This window comes from Bombina bombina, chromosome 4 (genome assembly GCF_027579735.1).
Source record: "Bombina bombina isolate aBomBom1 chromosome 4, aBomBom1.pri, whole genome shotgun sequence".
NCBI classification, from domain to species: Eukaryota; Metazoa; Chordata; class Amphibia; order Anura; family Bombinatoridae; genus Bombina; species Bombina bombina.
In genome coordinates this window covers 1232014304-1232038525 of record NC_069502.1, presented here as the reverse complement: position 1 = coordinate 1232038525, position 24222 = coordinate 1232014304, and the positions used below count along the sequence as shown (strand labels likewise).

The 24222-nt window shown below is 40.1% G+C and overlaps 1 protein-coding gene across 1 annotated transcript in view; it reads right to left on the bottom strand.

Moving 5' to 3' along the window:
• The window catches only part of TTBK1 (tau tubulin kinase 1), a 557016-nt gene that overhangs the window by 101340 nt on the left and 431454 nt on the right, over window positions 1-24222 (bottom strand). The window contains exons 11-12 of the mRNA XM_053712777.1: window positions 9112-9284; window positions 8200-8751 (exon numbers count right to left, since the gene is read on the bottom strand). Coding sequence (XP_053568752.1) covers window positions 8200-8751; window positions 9112-9284 — 725 coding nt within the window. The remainder of the gene's footprint in view (window positions 1-8199; window positions 8752-9111; window positions 9285-24222) is intronic.

The window sequence follows — 24222 nt, the reverse complement described above, 5'->3', positions numbered from 1 at the left end:
AGGGATCTTGTCCCAAAATTCTAATCTGTCAGACGGCACAGGATATAAATGCTTAAAACGTTTAGAAGGAGTAAATGAATTACCCAATTTATCCCATTCCTTGGAAATTACTGCAGAAATAGCATTAGGAACAGGAAAAACTTCTGGAAAAACCACAGGAGCTTTAAAAACCTTATCCAAACGTTTAGAATTAACATCAAGAGGACCAGAATCCTCTATTTCTAAAGCAATTAGTACTTCTTTAAGTAAAGAACGAATAAATTCCATTTTAAATAAATATGAAGATTTATCAGCATCAACCTCTGAGACAGAATCCTCTGAACCAGAGGAATCATCAGAATCAGAATGATGATCTTCATTTAAAAATTCATCTGTAGGGAGAGAAGTTTTAAAAGATTTTTTACGTTTACTAGAAGGAGAAATAACAGACATAGCCTTCTTAATGGATTCTGAAACAAAATCTCTTATATTATCAGGAACATTCTGCACCTTAGATGTTGAAGGAACTGCAACAGGCAATGGTACTTTACTAAAGGAAATATTATCTGCTTTAACAAGTTTGTCATGACAATCAATACAAACAACAGCTGGAGGAATAGCTACCAAAAGTTTACAGCAGATGCACTTAGCTTTGGTAGATTCAGCACTTGACAGCGATTTTCCTGTAGTATCTTCTGACTCAGATGCAACGTGGGACATCTTGCAATATGTAAGAGAAAAAACAACATATATAAAGCAAAATTGATCAAATTCCTTAAAAGACAGTTTCAGGAATGGGAAAAAATGCCAAAGAACAAGCTTCTAGCAACCAGAAGCAATAAAAAATGAGACTAAAATAATGTGGAGACAAAAGTGACGCCCATATTTTTTCGCGCCAAATAAGACGCCCACATTATTTGGCGCCTAAATGCTTTTGGCGCCAAAAATGACGCCACATCCGGAACGCCAACATTTTTGGCGCAAAATAACGTCAAAAAAATGACGCAACTTCCGGCGACACGTATGACGCCGGAAACGGAAATAGAATTTTTGCGCCAAAAAAATCCGCGCCAAGAATGACGCAATAAAATGAAGCATTTTCAGCCCCCGCGAGCCTAACAGCCCACAGGGAAGAGTCAAATTTCTCCAACATAGGTGTGTCCGGTCCACGGCGTCATCCTTACTTGTGGGATATTCTCTTTCCCAACAGGAAATGGCAAAGAGCCCAGCAAAGCTGGTCACATGATCCCTCCTAGGCTCCGCCTACCCCAGTCATTCTCTTTGCCGTTGTACAGGCAACATCTCCACGGAGATGGCTTAGAGTTTTTTAGTGTTTAACTGTAGTTTTTATTATTCAATCAAGAGTTTGTTATTTTGAAATAGTGCTGGTATGTACTATTTACTCAGAAACAGAAAAGAGATGAAGATTTCTGTTTGTATGAGGAAAATGATTTTAGCAACCGTCACTAAAATCCATGGCTGTTCCACACAGGACTGTTGAGAGCAATTAACTTCAGTTGGGGGAACAGTGAGCAGTCTCTTGCTGCTTGAGGTATGACACATTCTAACAAGACGATGTAATGCTGGAAGCTGTCATTTTCCCTATGGGATCCGGTAAGCCATGTTTATTAAGATCGTAAATAAGGGCTTCACAAGGGCTTATTAAGACTGTAGACTTTTTCTGGGCTAAATCGATTCATTATTAACACATATTTAGCCTTGAGGAATCATTTATTCTGGGTATTTTGATATAATAATATCGGCAGGCACTGTTTTAGACACCTTATTCTTTAGGGGCTTTCCCAAATCATAGGCAGAGCCTCATTTTCGCGCCGGTGTTGCGCACTTGTTTTTGAGAGGCATGACATGCAGTCGCATGTGAGAGGAGCTCTGATACTTAGAAAAGACTTTCTGAAGGCGTCATTTGGTATCGTATTCCCCTTTGGGCTTGGTTGGGTCTCAGCAAAGCAGATACCAGGGACTGTAAAGGGGTTAAAGTTAAAAACGGCTCCGGTTCCGTTATTTTAAGGGTTAAAGCTTCCAAATTTGGTGTGCAATACTTTTAAGGCTTTAAGACACTGTGGTGAAAATTTGGTGAATTTTGAACAATTCCTTCATGTTTTTTCGCAATTGCAGTAATAAAGTGTGTTCAGTTTAAAATTTAAAGTGACAGTAACGGTTTTATTTTAAAACGTTTTTTGTACTTTGTTATCAAGTTTATGCCTGTTTAACATGTCTGAACTACCAGATAGACTGTGTTCTGAATGTGGGGAAGCCAGAATTCCTATTCATTTAAGTAAATGTGATTTATGTGACAATGACAATGATGCCCAAGATGATTCCTCAAGTGAGGGGAGTAAGCATGGTACTGCATCATTCCCTCCTTCGTCTACACGAGTCTTGCCCACTCAGGAGGCCCCTAGTACATCTAGCGCGCCAATACTCCTTACTATGCAACAATTAACGGCTGTAATGGATAATTCTGTCAAAAACATTTTAGCCAAAATGAACACTTATCAGCGTAAGCGCGACTGCTCTGTTTTAGATACTGAAGAGCATGACGACGCTGATAATAATGGTTCTGAAGGGCCCCTAACCCAGTCTGATGGGGCCAGGGAGGTTTTGTCTGAGGGAGAAATTACTGATTCAGGGAACATTTCTCAACAAGCTGAACCTGATGTGATTACGTTTAAATTTAAGTTGGAACATCTCCGCATTCTGCTTAAGGAGGTATTGTCCACTCTGGATGATTGTGACAAGTTGGTCATCCCAGAGAAACTATGTAAAATGGACAAGTTCCTAGAGGTCCCGGGGCTCCCAGAAGCTTTTCCTATACCCAAGCGGGTGGCGGACATTGTTAATAAAGAATGGGAAAGGCCCGGTATTCCTTTCGTCCCTCCCCCCATATTTAAAAAATTGTTTCCTATGGTCGACCCCAGAAAGGACTTATGGCAGACAGTCCCCAAGGTCGAGGGAGCGGTTTCCACTTTAAACAAACGCACCACTATACCCATAGAGGATAGTTGTGCTTTCAAAGATCCTATGGATAAAAAATTAGAGGGTTTACTTAAAAAGATGTTTGTTCAGCAGGGTTACCTTCTACAACCAATTTCATGCATTGTCCCTGTAGCTACAGCCGCATGTTTCTGGTTCGATGAGCTGATAAAGGCGGTCGATAGTGATTCTCCTCCTTATGAGGAGATTATGGACAGAATCAATGCTCTCAAATTGGCTAATTCTTTCACCCTAGACGCCACTTTGCAATTGGCTAGGTTAGCGGCTAAGAATTCTGGGTTTGCTATTGTGGCGCGCAGAGCGCTTTGGTTGAAATCTTGGTCAGCTGATGCGTCTTCCAAGAACAAGCTACTTAACATTCCTTTCAAGGGGAAAACGCTGTTTGGCCCTGACTTGAAAGAGATTATCTCTGATATCACTGGGGGTAAGGGCCACGCCCTTCCTCAGGATCGGCCTTTCAAGGCAAAAAATAAACCTAATTTTCGTCCCTTTCGTAGAAATGGACCAGCCCAAAGTGCTACGTCCTCTAAGCAAGAGGGTAATACTTCTCAAGCCAAGCCAGCTTGGAGACCAATGCAAGGCTGGAACAAGGGAAAGCAGGCCAAGAAACCTGCCACTGCTACCAAGACAGCATGAAATGTTGGCCCCCGATCCGGGACCGGATCTGGTGGGGGGCAGACTCTCTCTCTTCGCTCAGGCTTGGGCAAGAGATGTTCTGGATCCTTGGGCGCTAGAAATAGTCTCCCAAGGTTATCTTCTGGAATTCAAGGGGCTTCCCCCAAGGGGGAGGTTCCACAGGTCTCAGTTGTCTTCAGACCACATAAAAAGACAGGCATTCTTACATTGTGTAGAAGACCTGTTAAAAATGGGAGTGATTCATCCTGTTCCATTAAGAGAACAAGGGATGGGGTTCTACTCCAATCTGTTCATAGTTCCCAAAAAAGAGGGAACATTCAGACCAATCTTAGATCTCAAGATCTTAAACAAGTTTCTCAAGGTTCCATCGTTCAAGATGGAAACCATTCGAACTATTCTTCCTTCCATCCAGGAAGGTCAATTCATGACCACAGTGGATTTAAAGGATGCGTATCTACATATTCCTATCCACAAGGAACATCATCGGTTCCTAAGGTTCGCATTCCTGGACAAGCATTACCAGTTCGTGGCGCTTCCTTTCGGATTAGCCACTGCTCCAAGGATTTTCACAAAGGTACTAGGGTCCCTTCTAGCTGTGCTAAGACCAAGGGGCATTGCTGTAGTACCTTACTTGGACGACATTCTGATTCAAGCGTCGTCCCTTCCTCAAGCAAAGGCTCACACGGACATTGTCCTGGCCTTTCTCAGATCTCACGGATGGAAAGTGAACGTGGAAAAGAGTTCTCTATCTCCGTCAACAAGGGTTCCCTTCTTGGGAACAATAATAGACTCCTTAGAAATGAGGATTTTTCTGACAGAGGCCAGAAAAACAAAACTTCTAGACTCTTGTCGGATACTTCATTCCGTTCCTCTTCCTTCCATAGCGCAGTGCATGGAAGTGATCGGTTTGATGGTAGCGGCAATGGACATAGTTCCTTTTGCGCGCATTCATCTAAGACCATTACAACTGTGCATGCTCAGTCAGTGGAATGGGGACTATACAGACTTGTCTCCGAAGATACAAGTAAATCAGAGGACCAGAGACTCACTTCGTTGGTGGCTGTCCCTGGACAACCTGTCACAAGGGATGACATTCCGCAGACCGGAGTGGGTCATCGTCACGACCGACGCCAGTCTGATGGGCTGGGGCGCGGTCTGGGGATCCCTGAAAGCTCAGGGTCTTTGGTCTCGGGAAGAATCTCTTCTACCGATAAATATTCTGGAACTGAGAGCGATATTCAATGCTCTCAAGGCTTGGCCTCAGCTAGCGAGGGCCAAGTTCATACGGTTTCAATCAGACAACATGACAACTGTTGCGTACATCAACCATCAGGGGGGAACAAGGAGTTCCCTAGCGATGGAAGAAGTGACCAAAATCATTCTATGGGCGGAGTCTCACTCCTGCCACCTGTCTGCTATCCACATCCCAGGAGTGGAAAATTGGGAAGCGGATTTTCTGAGTCATCAGACATTGCATCCGGGGGAGTGGGAACTCCATCCGGAAATCTTTGCCCAAGTCACTCAGCTGTGGGGCATTCCAGACATGGATCTGATGGCCTCTCGTCAGAACTTCAAAGTTCCTTGCTACGGGTCCAGATCCAGGGATCCCAAGGCGGCTCTAGTGGATGCACTAGTAGCACCTTGGACCTTCAAACTAGCTTATGTGTTCCCGCCGTTTCCTCTCATCCCCAGGCTGGTAGCCAGGATCAATCAGGAGAGGGCGTCGGTGATCTTGATAGCTCCTGCGTGGCCACGCAGGACTTGGTATGCAGATCTGGTGAATATGTCATCGGCTCCACCTTGGAAGCTACCTTTGAGACGAGACCTTCTTGTTCAGGGTCCGTTCGAACATCCGAATCTGGTTTCACTCCAGCTGACTGCTTGGAGATTGAACGCTTGATCTTATCGAAGCGAGGGTTCTCAGATTCTGTTATCGATACTCTTGTTCAGGCCAGAAAGCCTGTAACTAGAAAGATTTACCACAAAATTTGGAAAAAATATATCTGTTGGTGTGAATCTAAAGGATTCCCTTGGGACAAGGTTAAGATTCCTAAGATTCTATCCTTCCTTCAAGAAGGATTGGAAAAAGGATTATCTGCTAGTTCCCTGAAGGGACAGATTTCTGCCTTGTCTGTGTTACTTCACAAAAAGCTGGCAGCTGTGCCAGATGTTCAAGCCTTTGTTCAGGCTCTGGTTAGAATTAAGCCTGTTTACAAACCTTTGACTCCTCCTTGGAGTCTCAACTTAGTTCTTTCAGTTCTTCAGGGGGTTCCGTTTGAACCCTTACATTCCGTTGATATTAAGTTATTATCTTGGAAAGTTTTGTTTTTAGTTGCAATTTCTTCTGCTAGAAGAGTTTCAGAATTATCTGCTCTGCAGTGTTCTCCTCCTTATCTGGTGTTCCATGCAGATAAGGTGGTTTTACGTACTAAACCTGGTTTTCTTCCAAAAGTTGTTTCTAACAAAAACATTAACCAGGAGATTATCGTACCTTCTCGGTGTCCGAAACCAGTTTCAAAGAAGGAACGTTTGTTGCACAATTTGGATGTTGTTCGCGCTCTAAAATTCTATTTAGATGCTACAAAGGATTTTAGACAAACATCTTCCTTGTTTGTTGTTTATTCCGGTAAAAGGAGAGGTCAAAAAGCAACTTCTACCTCTCTTTCTTTTTGGATTAAAAGCATCATCAGATTGGCTTACGAGACTGCCGGACGGCAGCCTCCCGAAAGAATCACGGCTCATTCCACTAGGGCTGTGGCTTCCACATGGGCCTTCAAGAACGAGGCTTCTGTTGATCAGATATGTAGGGCAGCGACTTGGTCTTCACTGCACACTTTTACCAAATTTTACAAGTTTGATACTTTTGCTTCTTCTGAGGCTATTTTTGGGAGAAAGGTTTTGCAAGCCGTGGTGCCTTCCATTTAGGTGACCTGATTTGCTCCCTCCCTTCATCCGTGTCCTAAAGCTTTGGTATTGGTTCCCACAAGTAAGGATGACGCCGTGGACCGGACACACCTATGTTGGAGAAAACAGAATTTATGTTTACCTGATAAATTACTTTCTCCAACGGTGTGTCCGGTCCACGGCCCGCCCTGGTTTTTTTAATCAGGTCTGATAATTTATTTTCTTTAACTACAGTCACCACGGTACCATATGGTTTCTCCTATGCAAATATTCCTCCTTAACGTCGGTCGAATGACTGGGGTAGGCGGAGCCTAGGAGGGATCATGTGACCAGCTTTGCTGGGCTCTTTGCCATTTCCTGTTGGGGAAGAGAATATCCCACAAGTAAGGATGACGCCGTGGACCGGACACACCGTTGGAGAAAGTAATTTATCAGGTAAACATAAATTCTGTTTTTTTGAAGGTAAGAAAAAATTTATTAAATCAAATGCATTATCCCAAATATGAAACTGACTGTCTGAAAATAAGGAAAGTTGAACATTCTGAGTCAAGGCAAATAAATGTTTGAATACATATATTTAGAACTTTATAAACAAAGTGCCCAACCATAGCTTGGAGTGTCACAGAAAATAAGACTTACTTACCCCAGGACACTCATCTACATATAGCAGATAGCCAAACCAGTACTGAAACGAGAATCAGTAGAGGTAATGGTATATATAAGAGTATATCGTCGATCTGAAAAGGGAGGTAAGAGATGAATCTCTACGACCGATAACAGAGAACCTATGAAATAGACCCCGTAGAAGGAGATCACTGCATTCAAATAGGCAATACTCTCCTCACATCCCTCTGACATTCACTGCACGCTGAGAGGAAAACCGGGCTCCAACTTGCTGCGGAGCGCATATCAACGTAGAATCTAGCACAAACTTACTTCACCACCTCCATCGGAGGCAAAGTTTGTAAAACTGAATTGTGGGTGTGGTGAGGGGTGTATTTATAGGCATTTTGAGGTTTGGGAAACTTTGCCCCTCCTGGTAGGAATGTATATCCCATACGTCACTAGCTCATGGACTCTTGCTAATTACATGAAAGAAACCTATTCTATAGATCTCTCCTCTTATTTTCCAGTATGACCTTCCTATATCACCTTATGTTTCTAAATATAACCTCCCTACAACACCTCCTATTACTACATATAACCTCTATATAACTAATCATATTACTACATGTAACCTCCCTATAACACCTCCTATTACTACATATAACCCTCTATATAACACCTCCTATTATTACATATAACATCAATATAACTCATCCTATTACTACATATAACCTCTACATAACTCCTCCTATTACTACTTATAACCTCAATATAATATCTCCTAGTACAACATATAATCTCTATACTATCCTCCTACTGCACATTGTAGTCTATTTAGAGATCTCTCTTTGTTCGTGTAAGACTCTGCTACAATGTCTTTGTTATTCAGATGACTCCCCATAAACACCACAGTTAAATGTTTTTAACACAAAACAATACTCACATCCTACCAGGTATTTTAGTAGCTGAAACAGAGGGAAGACGTGTGTCCATGTAAGTAGAGCTCCCAAACTAAAGCCCTGGGATTTCCCAGCCCCCTATATATTTATTGTGATGCACATTCTTCTTACCTGTCTCTGGGGACCCGTGGGGTCAGACTCTCGTCTCCTCTGGCGTGCTGCTGATGTGGAGTGTGAGTGTGAAGGGCTTCCTAGGGGATGTTCCGGTCTGCCATCCGGGCTCTCATTTCTGGAGGAAGTCTCCTCCTCGGCTACTGTCTGCATGGCCCGTGGCCTGGTCTCATGGACCTTAGGTCTAACCGCAGCCTCTGCCCCTCCCGGTCTCCTTCTCTCTTCCCCTTCCTCTAAGGGCCGCAGTTCCTCAGGCTCCTCATCAGTTGTTCCTGAAGTGGTAGGCTCTGCCCCTGGATGGAAGTCCTTAAGCTCAGTCTCTTTGTCAATGATTACCCATTCCTTGCTGTCAAAGTCCTCCTCTTCTGCCAGAGGAACTGAGCGTAAAGCATTGCTTAGAGCTTCGTGCTCTACAGATGCCGAAACTTCCATCCGACCACTTGCCTGGCGATCAGCTTGTCCAGTGTCAATAGAGATCATCTGAGCAGGTTGTGAAGAGCAGGCTTGACGGGATGGGGAGGCAGGGAGGTCCATCCTTGATCTGACACATAGTGAGAAAAATAGAGAGGGGGCTATAAGATGCACATATGAGGAGAAAGGGTAAAGTTTAGTGATTATGTTATTATCAGTGTTGGAAGGAGTACATTATATAACAGAATACTCCACACTATTTTATTATTGAAAACATCATGACCACTTTTCTTTAGAAACAGGGTAGAAACAGGGTACTAAACGCTGACCAATACATAGTGTTATAGAAGATGAGAACATCCTGTGAACTAAATATAAGTCTACACTGGATCCATAAAGATTATTTTCACCACTATCTGAACAGACGTTTCCATAAGGAGTTACCCCCAACAGCGTAAAATGTTATTGGTGTGTAAACTCTTGGTCTCACCGTCTCTCAGGCATTTCTGCTCTTTCTGCTGTAGACAGGCGCTCAGACTCAGGGCTATTTACTCGGCGGTACCGGAGCGATCTAGCCTGAGTGGTAGGAGATTCTGGAGGGGCACGGACAGGGGAACTGGGACAAACAAAACGACTGTGATCCTCCTCCAATAGACACTGTGTCTGCAAAAGAACAAGTAACATCAGCATCATGATACACAATTATTACACAAAAAAAGTCATCAAAATGTCAGCTCAGAGAGTCATTTGACTAAAGATTAAATTAGAGCAGGAACAAATTGTTTTACTCAGATAAAGAAAACACTAAAGCTCACACAATTACTACGTTAGACATACAAGCTTGGTATCACACATACATATGTATTTATACATACAAGTTTAGTATCACACATACATATGTATTTATACATACAAGCTTGGTATCACACATACATATGTATTTATACATACAAGCTTGGTATCACACATACATATGTATTTATACATACAAGTTTAGTATCACACATACATATGTATTTATACATACAAGTTTAGTATCACACATACATATGTACTTATATATACACAAGCTTGGTATCACACATACATATGTATTTATACATACAAGCTTGGTATCACACATACATATGTACTTATACATACAAGCTTGGTATCACACATACATATGTACTTATACACACAGGTTTGGTATCACACATACATATGTACTTATACATACAAGTTTAGTATCACACATACATATGCACTTATACATACAAGTTTAGTATCACACATACATATGTATTTATACATACAAGTTTAGTATCACACATACATATGTACTTATATATACACAAGCTTGGTATCACACATACATATGTATTTATACATACAAGCTTGGTATCACACATACATATGTACTTATACATACAAGCTTAGTATCACACATACATATGTACTTATACATACAAGCTTGGTATCACATATACATATGTATTTATACATACAAGTTTAGTATCACACATACATATGTATTTATACATACAAGTTTAGTATCACACATACATATGTACTTATATATACACAAGCTTGGTATCACACATACATATGTATTTATACATACAAGCTTGGTATCACACATACATATGTAATTATACATACAAGCTTGGTATCACACATACATATGTACTTATACACACAGGTTTGGTATCACACATACATATGTACTTATACATACAAGTTTAGTATCACACATACATATGTATTTATACATACAAGTTTAGTATAACACATACATATGTACTTATATATACACAAGCTTGGTATCACACATACATATGTATTTATACATACAAGCATGGTATCACACATACATATGTACTTATGCATACAAGCTTAGTATCACACATACATATGTACTTATACATACAAGCTTGGTATCACACATACATATGTACTTATACATACAACTTTAGAATCACACATACATATGTACTTATACATACAAGCTTGGTATCACACATACATATGTACTTATACATACAAGCTTGGTATCACACATACATATGTACTTATACATACAAGCTTGGTATCACACATACATATGTATTTATACATACAAGTTTAGTATCACACATACATATGTATTTATACATACAAGTTTAGTATCACACATACATATGTACTTATATATACACAAGCTTGGTATCACATATACATATGTATTTATACATACAAGCTTGGTATCACACATACATATGTTCTTATACATACAAGCTTGGTATCACACATACATATGTACTTATACACACAGGTTTGGTATCACACATACATATGTATTTATATATAGAAGCTTGGTATCACACATACATATGTACTTATATATACACAAGCTTGGTATCACACATACATATGTATTTATACATACAAGCTTGGTATCACACATACATATGTACTTATACATACAAGCTTGGTATCACACATGCATATGTACTTATACACACAGGTTTGGTATCACACATACATATGTATTTATACATACAAGCTTGGTATCACACATACATATGTACTTATACACACAGGTTTGGTATCACACATACATATGTATTTATATATACAAGCTTGGTATCACACATACATATGTATTTATACATACAAGCTTGGTATCACACATACATATGTACTTATACACACAGGTTTGGTATCACACATACATATGTACTTATATATACAAGCTTGGTATCACACATACATATGTATTTATACATAAAAGCTTGGTATCACACATTCATATGTACTTATACACACAGGTTTGGTATCACACATACATATGTACTTATATATACAAGCTTGGTATCACACATACATATGTATTTATACAGGGAGTGCAGAATTATTAGGCAAATGAGTATTTTGACCACATCATCCTCTTTATGCATGTTGTCTTACTCCAAGCTGTATAGGCTCGAAAGCCTACTACCAATTAAGCATATTAGGTGATGTGCATCTCTGTAATGAGAAGGGGTGTGGTCTAATGACATCAACACCCTATATCAGGTGTGCATAATTATTAGGCAACTTCCTTTCCTTTGGCAAAATGGGTCAAAAAAAGGACTTGACAGGCTCAGAAAAGTCAAAAATAATGAGATATCTTGCAGAGGGATGCAGCACTCTTAAAATTGCAAAGCTTCTGAAGCGTGATCATCGAACAATCAAGCGTTTCATTCAAAATAGTCAACAGGGTCGCAAGAAGCGTGTGGAAAAACCAAGGCGCAAAATAACTGCCCATGAACTGAGAAAAGTCAAGCGTGCAGCTGCCAAGATGCCACTTGCCACCAGTTTGGCCATATTTCAGAGCTGCAACATCACTGGAGTGCCCAAAAGCACAAGGTGTGCAATACTCAGAGACATGGCCAAGGTAAGAAAGGCTGAAAGATGACCACCACTGAACAAGACACACAAGCTGAAACGTCAAGACTGGGCCAAGAAATATCTCAAGACTGATTTTTCTAAGGTTTTATGGACTGATGAAATGAGAGTGAGTCTTGATGGGCCAGATGGATGGGCCCGTGGCTGGATTGGTAAAGGGCAGAGAGCTCCAGTCCGACTCAGACGCCAGCAAGGTGGAGGTGGAGTACTGGTTTGGGCTGGTATCATCAAAGATGAGCTTGTGGGGCCTTTTCGGGTTGAGGATGGAGTCAAGCTCAACTCCCAGTCCTACTGCCAGTTTCTGGAAGACACCTTCTTCAAGCGGTGTTACAGGAAGAAGTCTGCATCCTTCAAGAAAAACATGATTTTCATGCAGGACAATGCTCCATCACACGCGTCCAAGTACTCCACAGCGTGGCTGGCAAGAAAGGGTATAAAAGAAGAAAATCTAATGACATGGCCTCCTTGTTCACCTGATCTGAACCCCATTGAGAACCTGTGGTCCATCATCAAATGTGAGATTTACAAGGAGGAAAAACAGTACACCTCTCTGAACAGTGTCTGGGAGGCTGTGGTTGCTGCTGCACGCAATGTTGATGGTGAACAGATCAAAACACTGACATAATCCATGGATGGCAGGCATTTGAGTGTCCTTGCAAAGAAAGGTGGCTATATTGGTCACTGATTTGTTTTTGTTTTGTTTTTGAATGTCAGAAATGTATATTTGTGAATGTTGAGATGTTATATTGGTTTCACTGGTAAAAATAAATAATTGAAATGGGTATATATTTGTTTTTTGTTAAGTTGCCTAATAATTATGCACAGTAATAGTCACCTGCACACACAGATATCCCCCTAAAATAGCTAAAACTAAAAACAAACTAAAAACTACTTCCAAAAATATTCAGCTTTGATATTAATGAGTTTTTTGGGTTCATTGAGAACATGGTTGTTGTTCAATAATAAAATTAATCCTCAAAAATACAACTTGCCTAATAATTCTGCACTCCCTGTACATACAAGCTTGGTATCACACATACATATGTATTTATACATACAAGCTTGGTATCACACATACATATGTACTTATACACACAGGTTTGGTATCACACATACATATGTATTTATATATACAAGCTTGGTATCATACATACATATGTATTTATACATACAAGCTTGGTATCACACATACATATGTATTTATACATACAAGCTTGGTATCACACATACATATGTACTTATACACACAGGTTTGGTATCACACATACATATGTATTTATATATACAAGCTTGGTATCATACATACATACAGGGAGTGCAGAATTATTAGGCAAGTTGTATTTTTGAGGATTAATTTTATTATTGAACAACAACCATGTTCTCAATGAACCCAAAAAACTCATTAATATCAAAGCTGAATAGTTTTGGAAGTAGTTTTTAGTTTGTTTTTAGTTATAGCTATTTTAGGGGGATATCTGTGTGTGCAGGTGACTATTACTGTGCATAATTATTAGGCAACTTAACAAAAAACAAATATATACCCATTTCAATTATTTATTTTTACCAGTGAAACCAATATAACATCTCAACATTCACAAATATACATTTCTGACATTCAAAAACAAAACAAAAACAAATCAGTGACCAATATACCCACCTTTCTTTGCAAGGACACTCAAACGCCTGCCATCCATGGATTCTGTCAGTGTTTTGATGTGTTCACCATCAACATTGCGTGCAGCAGCAACCACAGCCTCCCAGACACTGTTCAGAGAGGTGTACTGTTTTCCCTCCTTGTAAATCTCACATTTGATGATGGACCACAGGTTCTCAATGGGGTTCAGATCAGGTGAACAAGGAGGCCATGTCATTAGATTTTCTTCTTTTATACCCTTTCTTGCCAGCCACGCTGTGGAGTACTTGGACGCGTGTGATGGAGCATTGTCCTGCATGAAAATCATGTTTTTCTTGAAGGATGCAGACTTCTTCCTGTACCACTGCTTGAAGAAGGTGTCTTCCAGAAACTGGCAGTAGGACTGGGAGTTGAGCTTGACTCCATCCTCAACCCGAAAAGGCCCCACAAGCTCATCTTTGATGATACCAGCCCAAACCAGTACTCCACCTCCACCTTGCTGGTGTCTGAGTCGGACTGGAGCTCTCTGCCCTTTACTAACCAGCCACGGGCCCATCCATCTGGCCCATCAAGACTCACTCTCATTTCATCAGTCCATAAAACCTTAGAAAAATCAGTCTTGAGATATTTCTTGGCCCAGTCTTGACGTTTCAGCTAGTGTGTCTTGTTCAGTGGTGGTCGTCTTTCAGCCTTTCTTACCTTGGCCATGTCTCTGAGTATTGCACACCTTGTGCTTTTGGGCACTTCAGTGATGTTGCAGCTCTGAAATATGGCCAAACTGGTGGCAAGTGGCATCTTGGCAGCTGCACGCTTGACTTTTCACAGTTCATGGGCAGTTATTTTGCGCCTTGGTTTTTCCACACGCTTCTTGCGACCCTGTTGACTATTTTGAATGAAACGCTTGATTGTTCGATGATCACGCTTCAGAAGCTTTGCAATTTTAAGAGTGCTGCATCCCTCTGCAAGATATCTCACTATTTTTGACTTTTCTGAGCCTGTCAAGTCCTTCTTTTGACCCATTTTGCCAAAGGAAAGGAAGTTGCCTAATAATTATGCACACCTGATATAGGGTGTTGATGTCATTAGACCACACCCCTTCTCATTACAGAGATGCACATCACCTAATATGCTTAATTGGTAGTAGGCTTTCGAGCCTATACAGCTTGGAGTAAGACAACATGCATAAAGAGGATGATGTGGTCAAAATACTCATTTGCCTAATAATTCTGCACTCCCTGTATGTATTTATACATACAAGCTTGGTATCACACATACATATGTATTTATACATACAAGCTTGGTATCACACATACAAATGTATTTATATATACAATCTTGGTATCACACATACATATGTATTTATACCTACAAGCTTGGTATCACACATACATATGTATTTATACATACAAGCTTGGTATCACACATACATATGTATTTATACATACAAGCTTGGTATCACACATACATATGTACTTATACATACAAGCTTAGTATCACACATACATATGTACTTATACATACAAGCTTGTTATCGCACATACATATGTACTTATACATACAAGTTTAGTATCACACATACATATGTACTTATACATACAAGCTTGGTATCACACATACATATGTACTTATACATACAAGCTTGGTATCACACATACATATGTACTTATACATACAAGCTTGGTATCACACATATATATGTATTTATACATACAAGTTTAGTATCACACATACATATGTATTTATACATACAAGTTTAGTATCACACATACATATGTACTTATATATACACAAGCTTGGTATCACACATACATATGTATTTATACATACAAGCTTGGTATCACACATACATATGTATTTATACATAAAAGCTTAGTATAACACATACATATGTATTTATACATGCAAGTTTAGTATTACACATACATATGTATTTATACATACAAGCTTAGTATCACACATACTCATGTACTCATACATACAAGCTTAGTATCACACATACATATGTACTTATACATACAAGCTTGGTATCGCACATACATATGTACTTATACATACAAGCTTGGTATCACACATACATATGTACTTATACATACAAGCTTAGTATAACATACATATGTATTTAAACATACAAGCTTGGTATCACACATACATATGTATTTATACATACAAGCTTAGTATCACACATGCATATGTACTTATACATACAAGCTTAGTATAACATACATATGTATTTAAACATACAAGCTTGGTATCACACATACATATGTACTTATACATACAAGCTTGGTATCACACATACATATGTATTTATACATACAAGCTTGGTATCACACATACATATGTATTTATACATACAAGCTTAGTATCACACATACATATGTACTTAAACATACAAGCTTAGTATCACACATACATATGTACTTATACATACATATTTAGTATCACACATACATATGTACTTATACATACAAGCTTAGTATCACACATACATATGTACTTATACATACAAATTTAGTATCACACATACATATGTACTTATACATACAAGTTTAGTATCACACATACATATGTACTTATACATACAAGCTTGGTATCACACATACATATGTACTTATACATACAAGCTTGGTATCACACATACATATGTACTTATACATACAAGCTTGGTATCACACATACATATGTATTTATACATACAAGTTTAGTATCACACATACATATGTATTTATACATACAAGTTTAGTATCACACATGCATATGTACTTATACATACAAGCTTAGTACAACATACATATGTATTTAAACATACAAGCTTAGTATCACACATACATATGTACTTATACATAAAAGCTTAGCATCACACATACATATGTACTTATACATACAAGCTTAGTATCACACATACATATGTACTTATACATAAAAGCTTGGTATCACACATACATATGTATTTATACATACAAGCTTAGTATCACACATACATATGTACTTATATATACAAGCTTAGTACTACACATACATATGTATTTATACATACAAGCTTGGTATCACACATACATATGTATTTATACATACAAACTTGGTATCACACATACATATGTATTTATACATACAAGCTTGGTATCACACATACATATGTATTTATACATACAAGCTTGGTATCACACATACATATGTATTTATACATACAAACTTGGTATCACACATACATATGTATTTATACATACAAGCTTGGTATCACACATACATATGTATTTATACATACAAGCTTGGTATCACACATACATATGTATTTATACATACAAGCTTAGTATCACACATACATATGTATTTATACATACAAGCTTGGTATCACACATACATATGTACTTATACATACAAATTTAGTATCACACGTACATATGTACTTATACATACAAGCTTAGTATCACACATACATATGTACTTATTGTGACAGACCCTTCGGTCAGGACTGAAAGTGTTAACTTTATTTTCTAAACACAAGTGGCTGGCTCCAGCTATAATCTAATTAATGCTAAGCATTCTATTGTTTGATCACCTCCAGAGAGAAAACGCCTAAGTGATAAGAAGAGCCAAGAGTGTCTTGTGGTTGAAGTGTTTAAGTAATATAATTCTATTGTATCATGTCAAGGGCGCTTCTCCCTTTTATCTAATGTACAACATTCTTTCAACCCCATCTGGGGGGGTCAAAACCTGTATAAATACTAGGCATCTAGCCTTTAATAAATCTCATTCTGTTTTAAACCTGAAATGTGGAGCTTGGTCTCATGTTTGAGGGGAAATTGATCGGGGTTGTGAATTGCTGATTGTCTATGCAGGACGTTGTCATCTGGTATTAACCCTTGGTACACTGTTGGTACCGTAACATTTATACATACAAATTTAGTATCACACATACATATGTACTTATACATACAAGCTTAGTATCACACATACATATGTACTTATACATACAAATTTAGTATCGCACATACATATGTACTTATACATACAAGTTTGGTATCACACATACATATGTATTTATACATACAAGCTTAGTATCAAACATACATATGTACTTATACATACAAGCTTGGTATCACACATACATATGTACTTATACATACAAGCTTGGTATCGCACATACATATGTACTTATACATACAAGCTTGGTATCGCACATACATATGTACTTATACATACAAGCTTAGTATCACACATACCCATATGTACTTATACACACAAGCTTGGTATCACACATACATATGTATTTATACATACAAGCTTATTATCACACATACATATGTACTTATACATACAAGCTTGGTATCACACATACATATGTACTTATACACACAAGCTTGGTATCACACATACATATGTATTTATACATACAAGCTTAGTATCACACATACATATGTACTTATACATACAAGCTTGGTATCGCACATACATATGTACTTATACATACAAGCTTGGTATCGCACATACATATGTATTTATACATACAAGCTTAGTATCACACATACATATGTATTTATAAAAACAAGCTTGGTATCACACATACATATGTATTTATACACAGGGTGGGCTCCAAGGGGGGGCAATGCCCACCCAAATGGAATGCTTTGCCCCCTCAAAAAATATTGATATGATAATACGCTTTAAAAATAATAAATAAAGTAATGAATTGTTATGTAATGCTGCATGCTGGGGGCGGACTTAGCTGCCGAACTGTGAGGTCACATCACGCATCTGCAAGGAGCTTTGTGTCTTAACCTCTTATTTGGAACTGGAAGTTAATTAGAGACTTTTTGGACTTGTCTTTAACCCTATTAATTTTACCCAGGGGTGTATTATGGCCTAGGCCAACAAGGCGGGTGCCTAGGGCAGCAGATTTGGGAGGGGCAGCACATCTGCCCTATCCTCTCTCTAAAAGCCAGCACACAGTACAGTGAGCAATAAAGTGCAGGCTTTTAAGGTCACTCTTCACAGGCAGTGCTCCTTTAAACCATTGCTTCATTTAGAGCCACCAGCATTTTTGCAGTGGAAGCGTTCTTGGTGAGAAACTTGCCCAGGGATATGCTTACAAGGTGAGGCTGGAGGAGAAGACCTTGTGCTGATATGCTGCCTCCCCTTGTCAGCTGTGGTGGGTCTGCAAGTGCAGTGTTTATGGTAGGTCTTAGTAACTAACAGACTGGATGCCTCTGTGCACTTCTTAGATCAGCTTGTGATGTCTAATCATAAACTCTCAGGATTTATGTATGTTAGCTACTAATAGTTGAGTCACAGAGTAGCGTCCGTCCATGCAACAACCAAATCTCTCCGTTAGAAGAAGAGGAAGTAAAACCGCCTAAAGGTCAACCAGGAAATCCTCCTAAGGGAACGGAGTACCGTAGCTGTGGCGGAACCAAGCCACACAGACTGGATAACAGATGGACACAGGATTGCAGGTACTCAAAGGATAACATAAAAAAGACAGTTTATTGAATTGCAAAAAAGTTAAAAAAACAGCACAAGAGCTGTAAACACACAAATTGAGCCACTGAAGGCAGGCACACTAACAAACATGAAAGTCTAACGCGTTTCGCGCCCCCTAGTGGCGCTTACTCATAGACAAGCTACTAATAGCTAGCTTTCTCTGCATTCATGAACCCATGGAGTAAATAGTAAAAAACGGGCACTTAAAAAGTTTCATTACTTGAATGATGGTAATTACTGTATGTTGTTGCATGTAAAGGGCAGTGATTGTTTCAAAGTGTATTCTTATTTCCCTCCCTTCCTCTCTCCCTTCTTTCCCTTTCTGTCTCCCCTCCTCAACTCACTCCCTCCCTTCTTTCTCTCAACTCCTTTCATTCCTTTCTTTCCCTCCCCCCTTTTCACCTCTCTCCACTTTTCTTTTCTCTCTCCCTCCCTCCCTCCCTGTCTCCCTTCTTTCCCTTTCTGTCTCCCCTCCTCAACTCACTCCCTCCCTTCTTTCTTTCTTTCCCTCCCTCCCTTCTTTCTCTCAACTCCTTTCATTCCTTTCTTTCCCTCCCCCCTTTTCTCCTCTCTCCACTTTTCTTTTCTCTCTCCCTCCCTCCCTTCCTTCTTTCCTTTCCCTCCCTTTTCTCCCCTCCCCTTTTTTTCCTCTCCCTTCTCTCAGGGAGAAAATGGTATGAGATGCATGCAATTCAACCCACCTGTATGCAAGTGCTAGCTATTTTCTTTTGAATTGTTATGAAAAAAATAAAACATTTTACACATTGACCCCAAAAAATATTAAGGGGAAAAAACATAATTTATGCTTACCTGATAAATTTATTTCTCTTGTGATGTATCGAGTCCACGGATTCATCCTTACTTGTGGGATATTCTCCTTCCCTACAGGAAGTGGCAGAGAGAGCACCCACAGCAGAGCTGCCTATATAGCTCCCCCCTTAGCTCCACCCCCAGTCATTCGACTGAAAGCTAGGAAGAAAAAGGAGAAACCATAGGGTGCAGTGGTGACAGAAAGTTTAAAAAATAAAAATATATATGCCTGTCGTAATAAACAGGGCGGGCCGTGGACTCGATACATCACAAGAGAAATAAATTTATCAGGTAAGCATAAATTATGTTTTCTCTTGTAAGATGTATCGAGTCCACTGATTCATCCTTACTTGTGGGATACCAATATCAAAGCTTTAGGACACGGATGAAGGGAGGGACAAGACAGGGACCTTAAACGGAAGGCACCACTGCTTGTAGAACCTTTCTCCCAAAAAATAGCCTCCGAAGAAGCAAAAGTATCAAATTTGTAAAATTTGGAAAAAGTATGAAGCGAAGACCAAGTCGCCACCTTACAAATCTGTTCAACAGAAGCCTCATTTTTAAAAGCCCATGTGGAAGCCACAGCTCTACTAGAATGAGCAGTAATTCTTTCAGGAGGCTGCTGTCTAGCAGTCTCATAGGCCAAACGGATGATGCTTTTCAGCCAAGAGGAAAGAGAGGTAGCCGTAGTCTTTTGGCCTCTCCGCTTACCAGAATAAACAACAAACAATGAAGATGTTTGAAGGAATTCTTTGGTTGCTTGTAAGTAGAACTTTAAAGCACGAACCACATCAAGATTGTGCAACAGACGTTCCTTCTTTGATGAAGGATTAGGACACAGAGAAGAAACAACAATCTCTTGATTGATATTCTTATTAGAAACAACCTTAGGAAGAAAACCAGGTTTGGTACGCAAAACCACCTTATCTGAATGGAAAATTAGATAAGGGGAATCACACTGTAAAGCAGATAGCTCAGAAACTCTTTGAGCCGAAGAGATAGCAACTAAGAACAAAACTTTCCAAGATAGAAGCTTAATATCTATGGAATGCATAGGTTCAAACGGAACCCCTTGAAGAACTCTAAGGACTAAGTTTAGGCTCCAAGGTGGAGCAACAGGCTTAAATACAGGCTTAATTCTGACCAAAGCCTGACTAAAAGTTTGAACGTCTGGGACATATGCCAGACGTTTGTGTAGTAGAATAGACAAAGCAGATATTTGTCCTTTTAGAGAACTAGCTGATAATCCCTTCTCCAAACCTTCTTGGAGAAAAGACAATATTCTAGGAATCCTAATCTTACTCCACGAGTAACCTTTGGATTCACACCAATAAAGATATTTGCGCCAAATCTTATGATAGATCTTCCTGGTGACAGGTTTTCTAGCCTGAATCAGGGTATCAATGACCGACTCAGAGAACCCACGCTTTGATAGAATTAGGCGTTCAATCTCCAAGCAGTCAGACGCAGAGAAATTAGATTTGGATGCGAGAACGGACCTTGGATTAGAAGGTCCCGCCTCATTGGCAGGGTCCACGGTGGAACCGAGGACATGCCCACTAGATCTGCATACCAAGTCCTGCGTGGCCACGCAGGTGCTATCAGAATCACTGAAGCTCTCTCCTACTTGATTCTGGCAACCAGACGTGGGAGGAGAGGAAGCGGTGGAAATACGTAGGCCAGATTGAAGGACCAAGGTACTGCTAGGGCATCTATCAGTACCGCCTTGGGATCCCGGGACCTGGACCCGTAACGAGGAAGTTTGGCATTCTGACGCGACGCCATCAGATCCAATTCTGGTGTACCCCATAGCTGAATCAGCGGAGCAAATACCTCCAGATGGAGTTCCCACTCCCCCGGATGAAAAGTCTGACGCCTTAGAAAATCCGCCTCCCAGTTCTCTACTCCTGGAATGTGGATTGCTGAGAGATGGCAAGAGTGATCCTCTGCCTATCGGATTATTTTGGTTACTTCCATCATTGCTAGAGAACTCCTTGTTCCTCCTTGATGATTGATATAAGCTACAATCGTGATGTTGTCCGACTGAAACCTGATGAATTTGGCTGCAGCAAGCTGGGGCCACGCCTGAAGCGCCTTGAATATCGCTCTTTATCGGAAGAAGAGATTCCTACCAAGACCATAAGTCCTGTGCTTTCAGGGAGTTCCAGACTGCACCCCAGCCTACAATGAGCCACTCTGGCCTGAAGAAGTACATTCCCTGAGACAGAACCACCAGAGAAGAGAATCTCTGGTCTCCTGGTCCAGATGCAGTTGAGGAGATAAATCTGCATAATCCCCATCCCACTGTTTGAGCATGCATAGTTGCAGTGGTCTGAGGTGTAGGCGGGCAAAAGGAACTATGTCCATTGCCGCTACCATGAGTCCGATAACCTCCATACACTGAGCCATGGATGGCCGAGGAATGGAATGAAGAGTTCGGCAAGTGATTAAGAGTTTTGATTTTCTGACCTCCGTCAGAAATATTTTCATTTCTACCGAATCTATCAGAGTCCCTAGAAAGGAAACTCTTGTAAGAGGGAAGAGAGAACTCTTTTTTATGTTCACCTTCCACCAGTGAGATCTCAGAAAAACAGAATTTATGCTTACCTGATAAATTACTTTCTCTTGTGGTGTATCCAGTCCACGGATTCATCCTTTACTTGTGGGATATTCTCCTTCCTAACAGGAAGTGGCAAAGAGAGCACACAGCAGAGCTGTCAATATAGCTCCCCCTCTAGCTCCACCCCCCAGTCATTCGACCGGAGGATAGGAAGAAAAAGGAGAAACCATAGGGTGCAGTGGTGACTGTAGTTTAAACCAAAAATCTACCTGACTAATAGCCAGGGCGGGCCGTGGACTGGATACACCACAAGAGAAAGTAATTTATCAGGTAAGCATAAATTCTGTTTTCTCTTGTAAGGTGTATCCAGTCCACAGATTCATCCTTTACTTGTGGGATACCAATACCAAAGCTTTAGGACACGGATGAAGGGAGGGAACAAGACAGGTACCTTAAACGGAAGGCACCACTGCTTGTAAAACATTTCTACCAAAAATAGCCTCCGAAGAAGCAAAAGTATCGAATTTGTAAAATTTTGAAAAAGTATGCATCGAAGACCAAGTCGCTGCCTTACAAATATGTTCAACAGAAGCCTCATTTTTAAAAGCCCATGTGGAAGCCACTGCTCTGGTAGAATGAGCAGTAATTGTTTCAGGAGGCTGCTGGCCAGCAGTCTCATAGGCCAGACGGATGATGCTTTTCAGCCAAAAGGAGAGGTAGCAGTCGCCTTCTGACCTCTCCTCTTACCAGAATAGATAACAAACAATGAAGTTGTTTGTCTGAAATCTTTAGTTGCTTGTAAATAGAACTTTAAAGCACGAACCACATCAAGATTGTGTAACAGACGTTCCTTCTTCGAAGAAGGATTAGGACACAGAGAAGGAACAACAATTTCCTGGTTAATATTCTTATTAGACACAACATTAGGAAGAAAACCTGGTTTGGTACGCAAAACTACTTTATCTGCATGGAACACCAAGTAAGGTGAGTCACACTGTAAAGCAGATAACTCTGAAAATCTTCGAGCAGAAGAGATAGCTACCAAAAACAAAACTTTCCAAGATAAAAGCTTAATATCTATGGAATGTAAAGGTTGAAACGGAACCCCTTGCAGAACTGAAAGAACTAAATTCAGACTCCATGGCGGAGCCACAGGTCTATAAACAGGCTTGATTCTGACTAAAGCCTGAGTAAACGCTTGAACGTCTGGTACCTCCACCAGACGTTTATGTAAAAGAATAGACAAAGCAGATATGTCCTTTTAAGGAACTAGCTGACAATCCTTTCTCCAATCCACCTTGGAGAAAGGACAATATCCTGGGAATCCTAATCTTACTCCATGAGTAACCCTTGGATTCGCACCAACAAAGATATTTTCGCCAAATCTTATGGTAGATTTTCCTGGTGGCAGGCTTTCTAGCCTGAATCAGGGTATCGATAACCGACTCAGAGAAACCACGCTTTGATAGAATTAGGCGTTCAATCTCCAAGCAGTCAGACGCAGAGAAATTAGATTTGGATGTTTGAAAGGACCTTGTAGTAGAAGGTCCTGCCTCACTGGCAGAGTCCATGGTGGAACGGATGACATGTCCACTAGGTCTGCATACCAGGTCCTGCGTGGCCACGCAGGGGCTATTAGAATCACCGACGCCCTCTCCTGTTTGATTCTGGCAACCAGACGGGGAAGGAGAGGAAACGGTGGAAACACA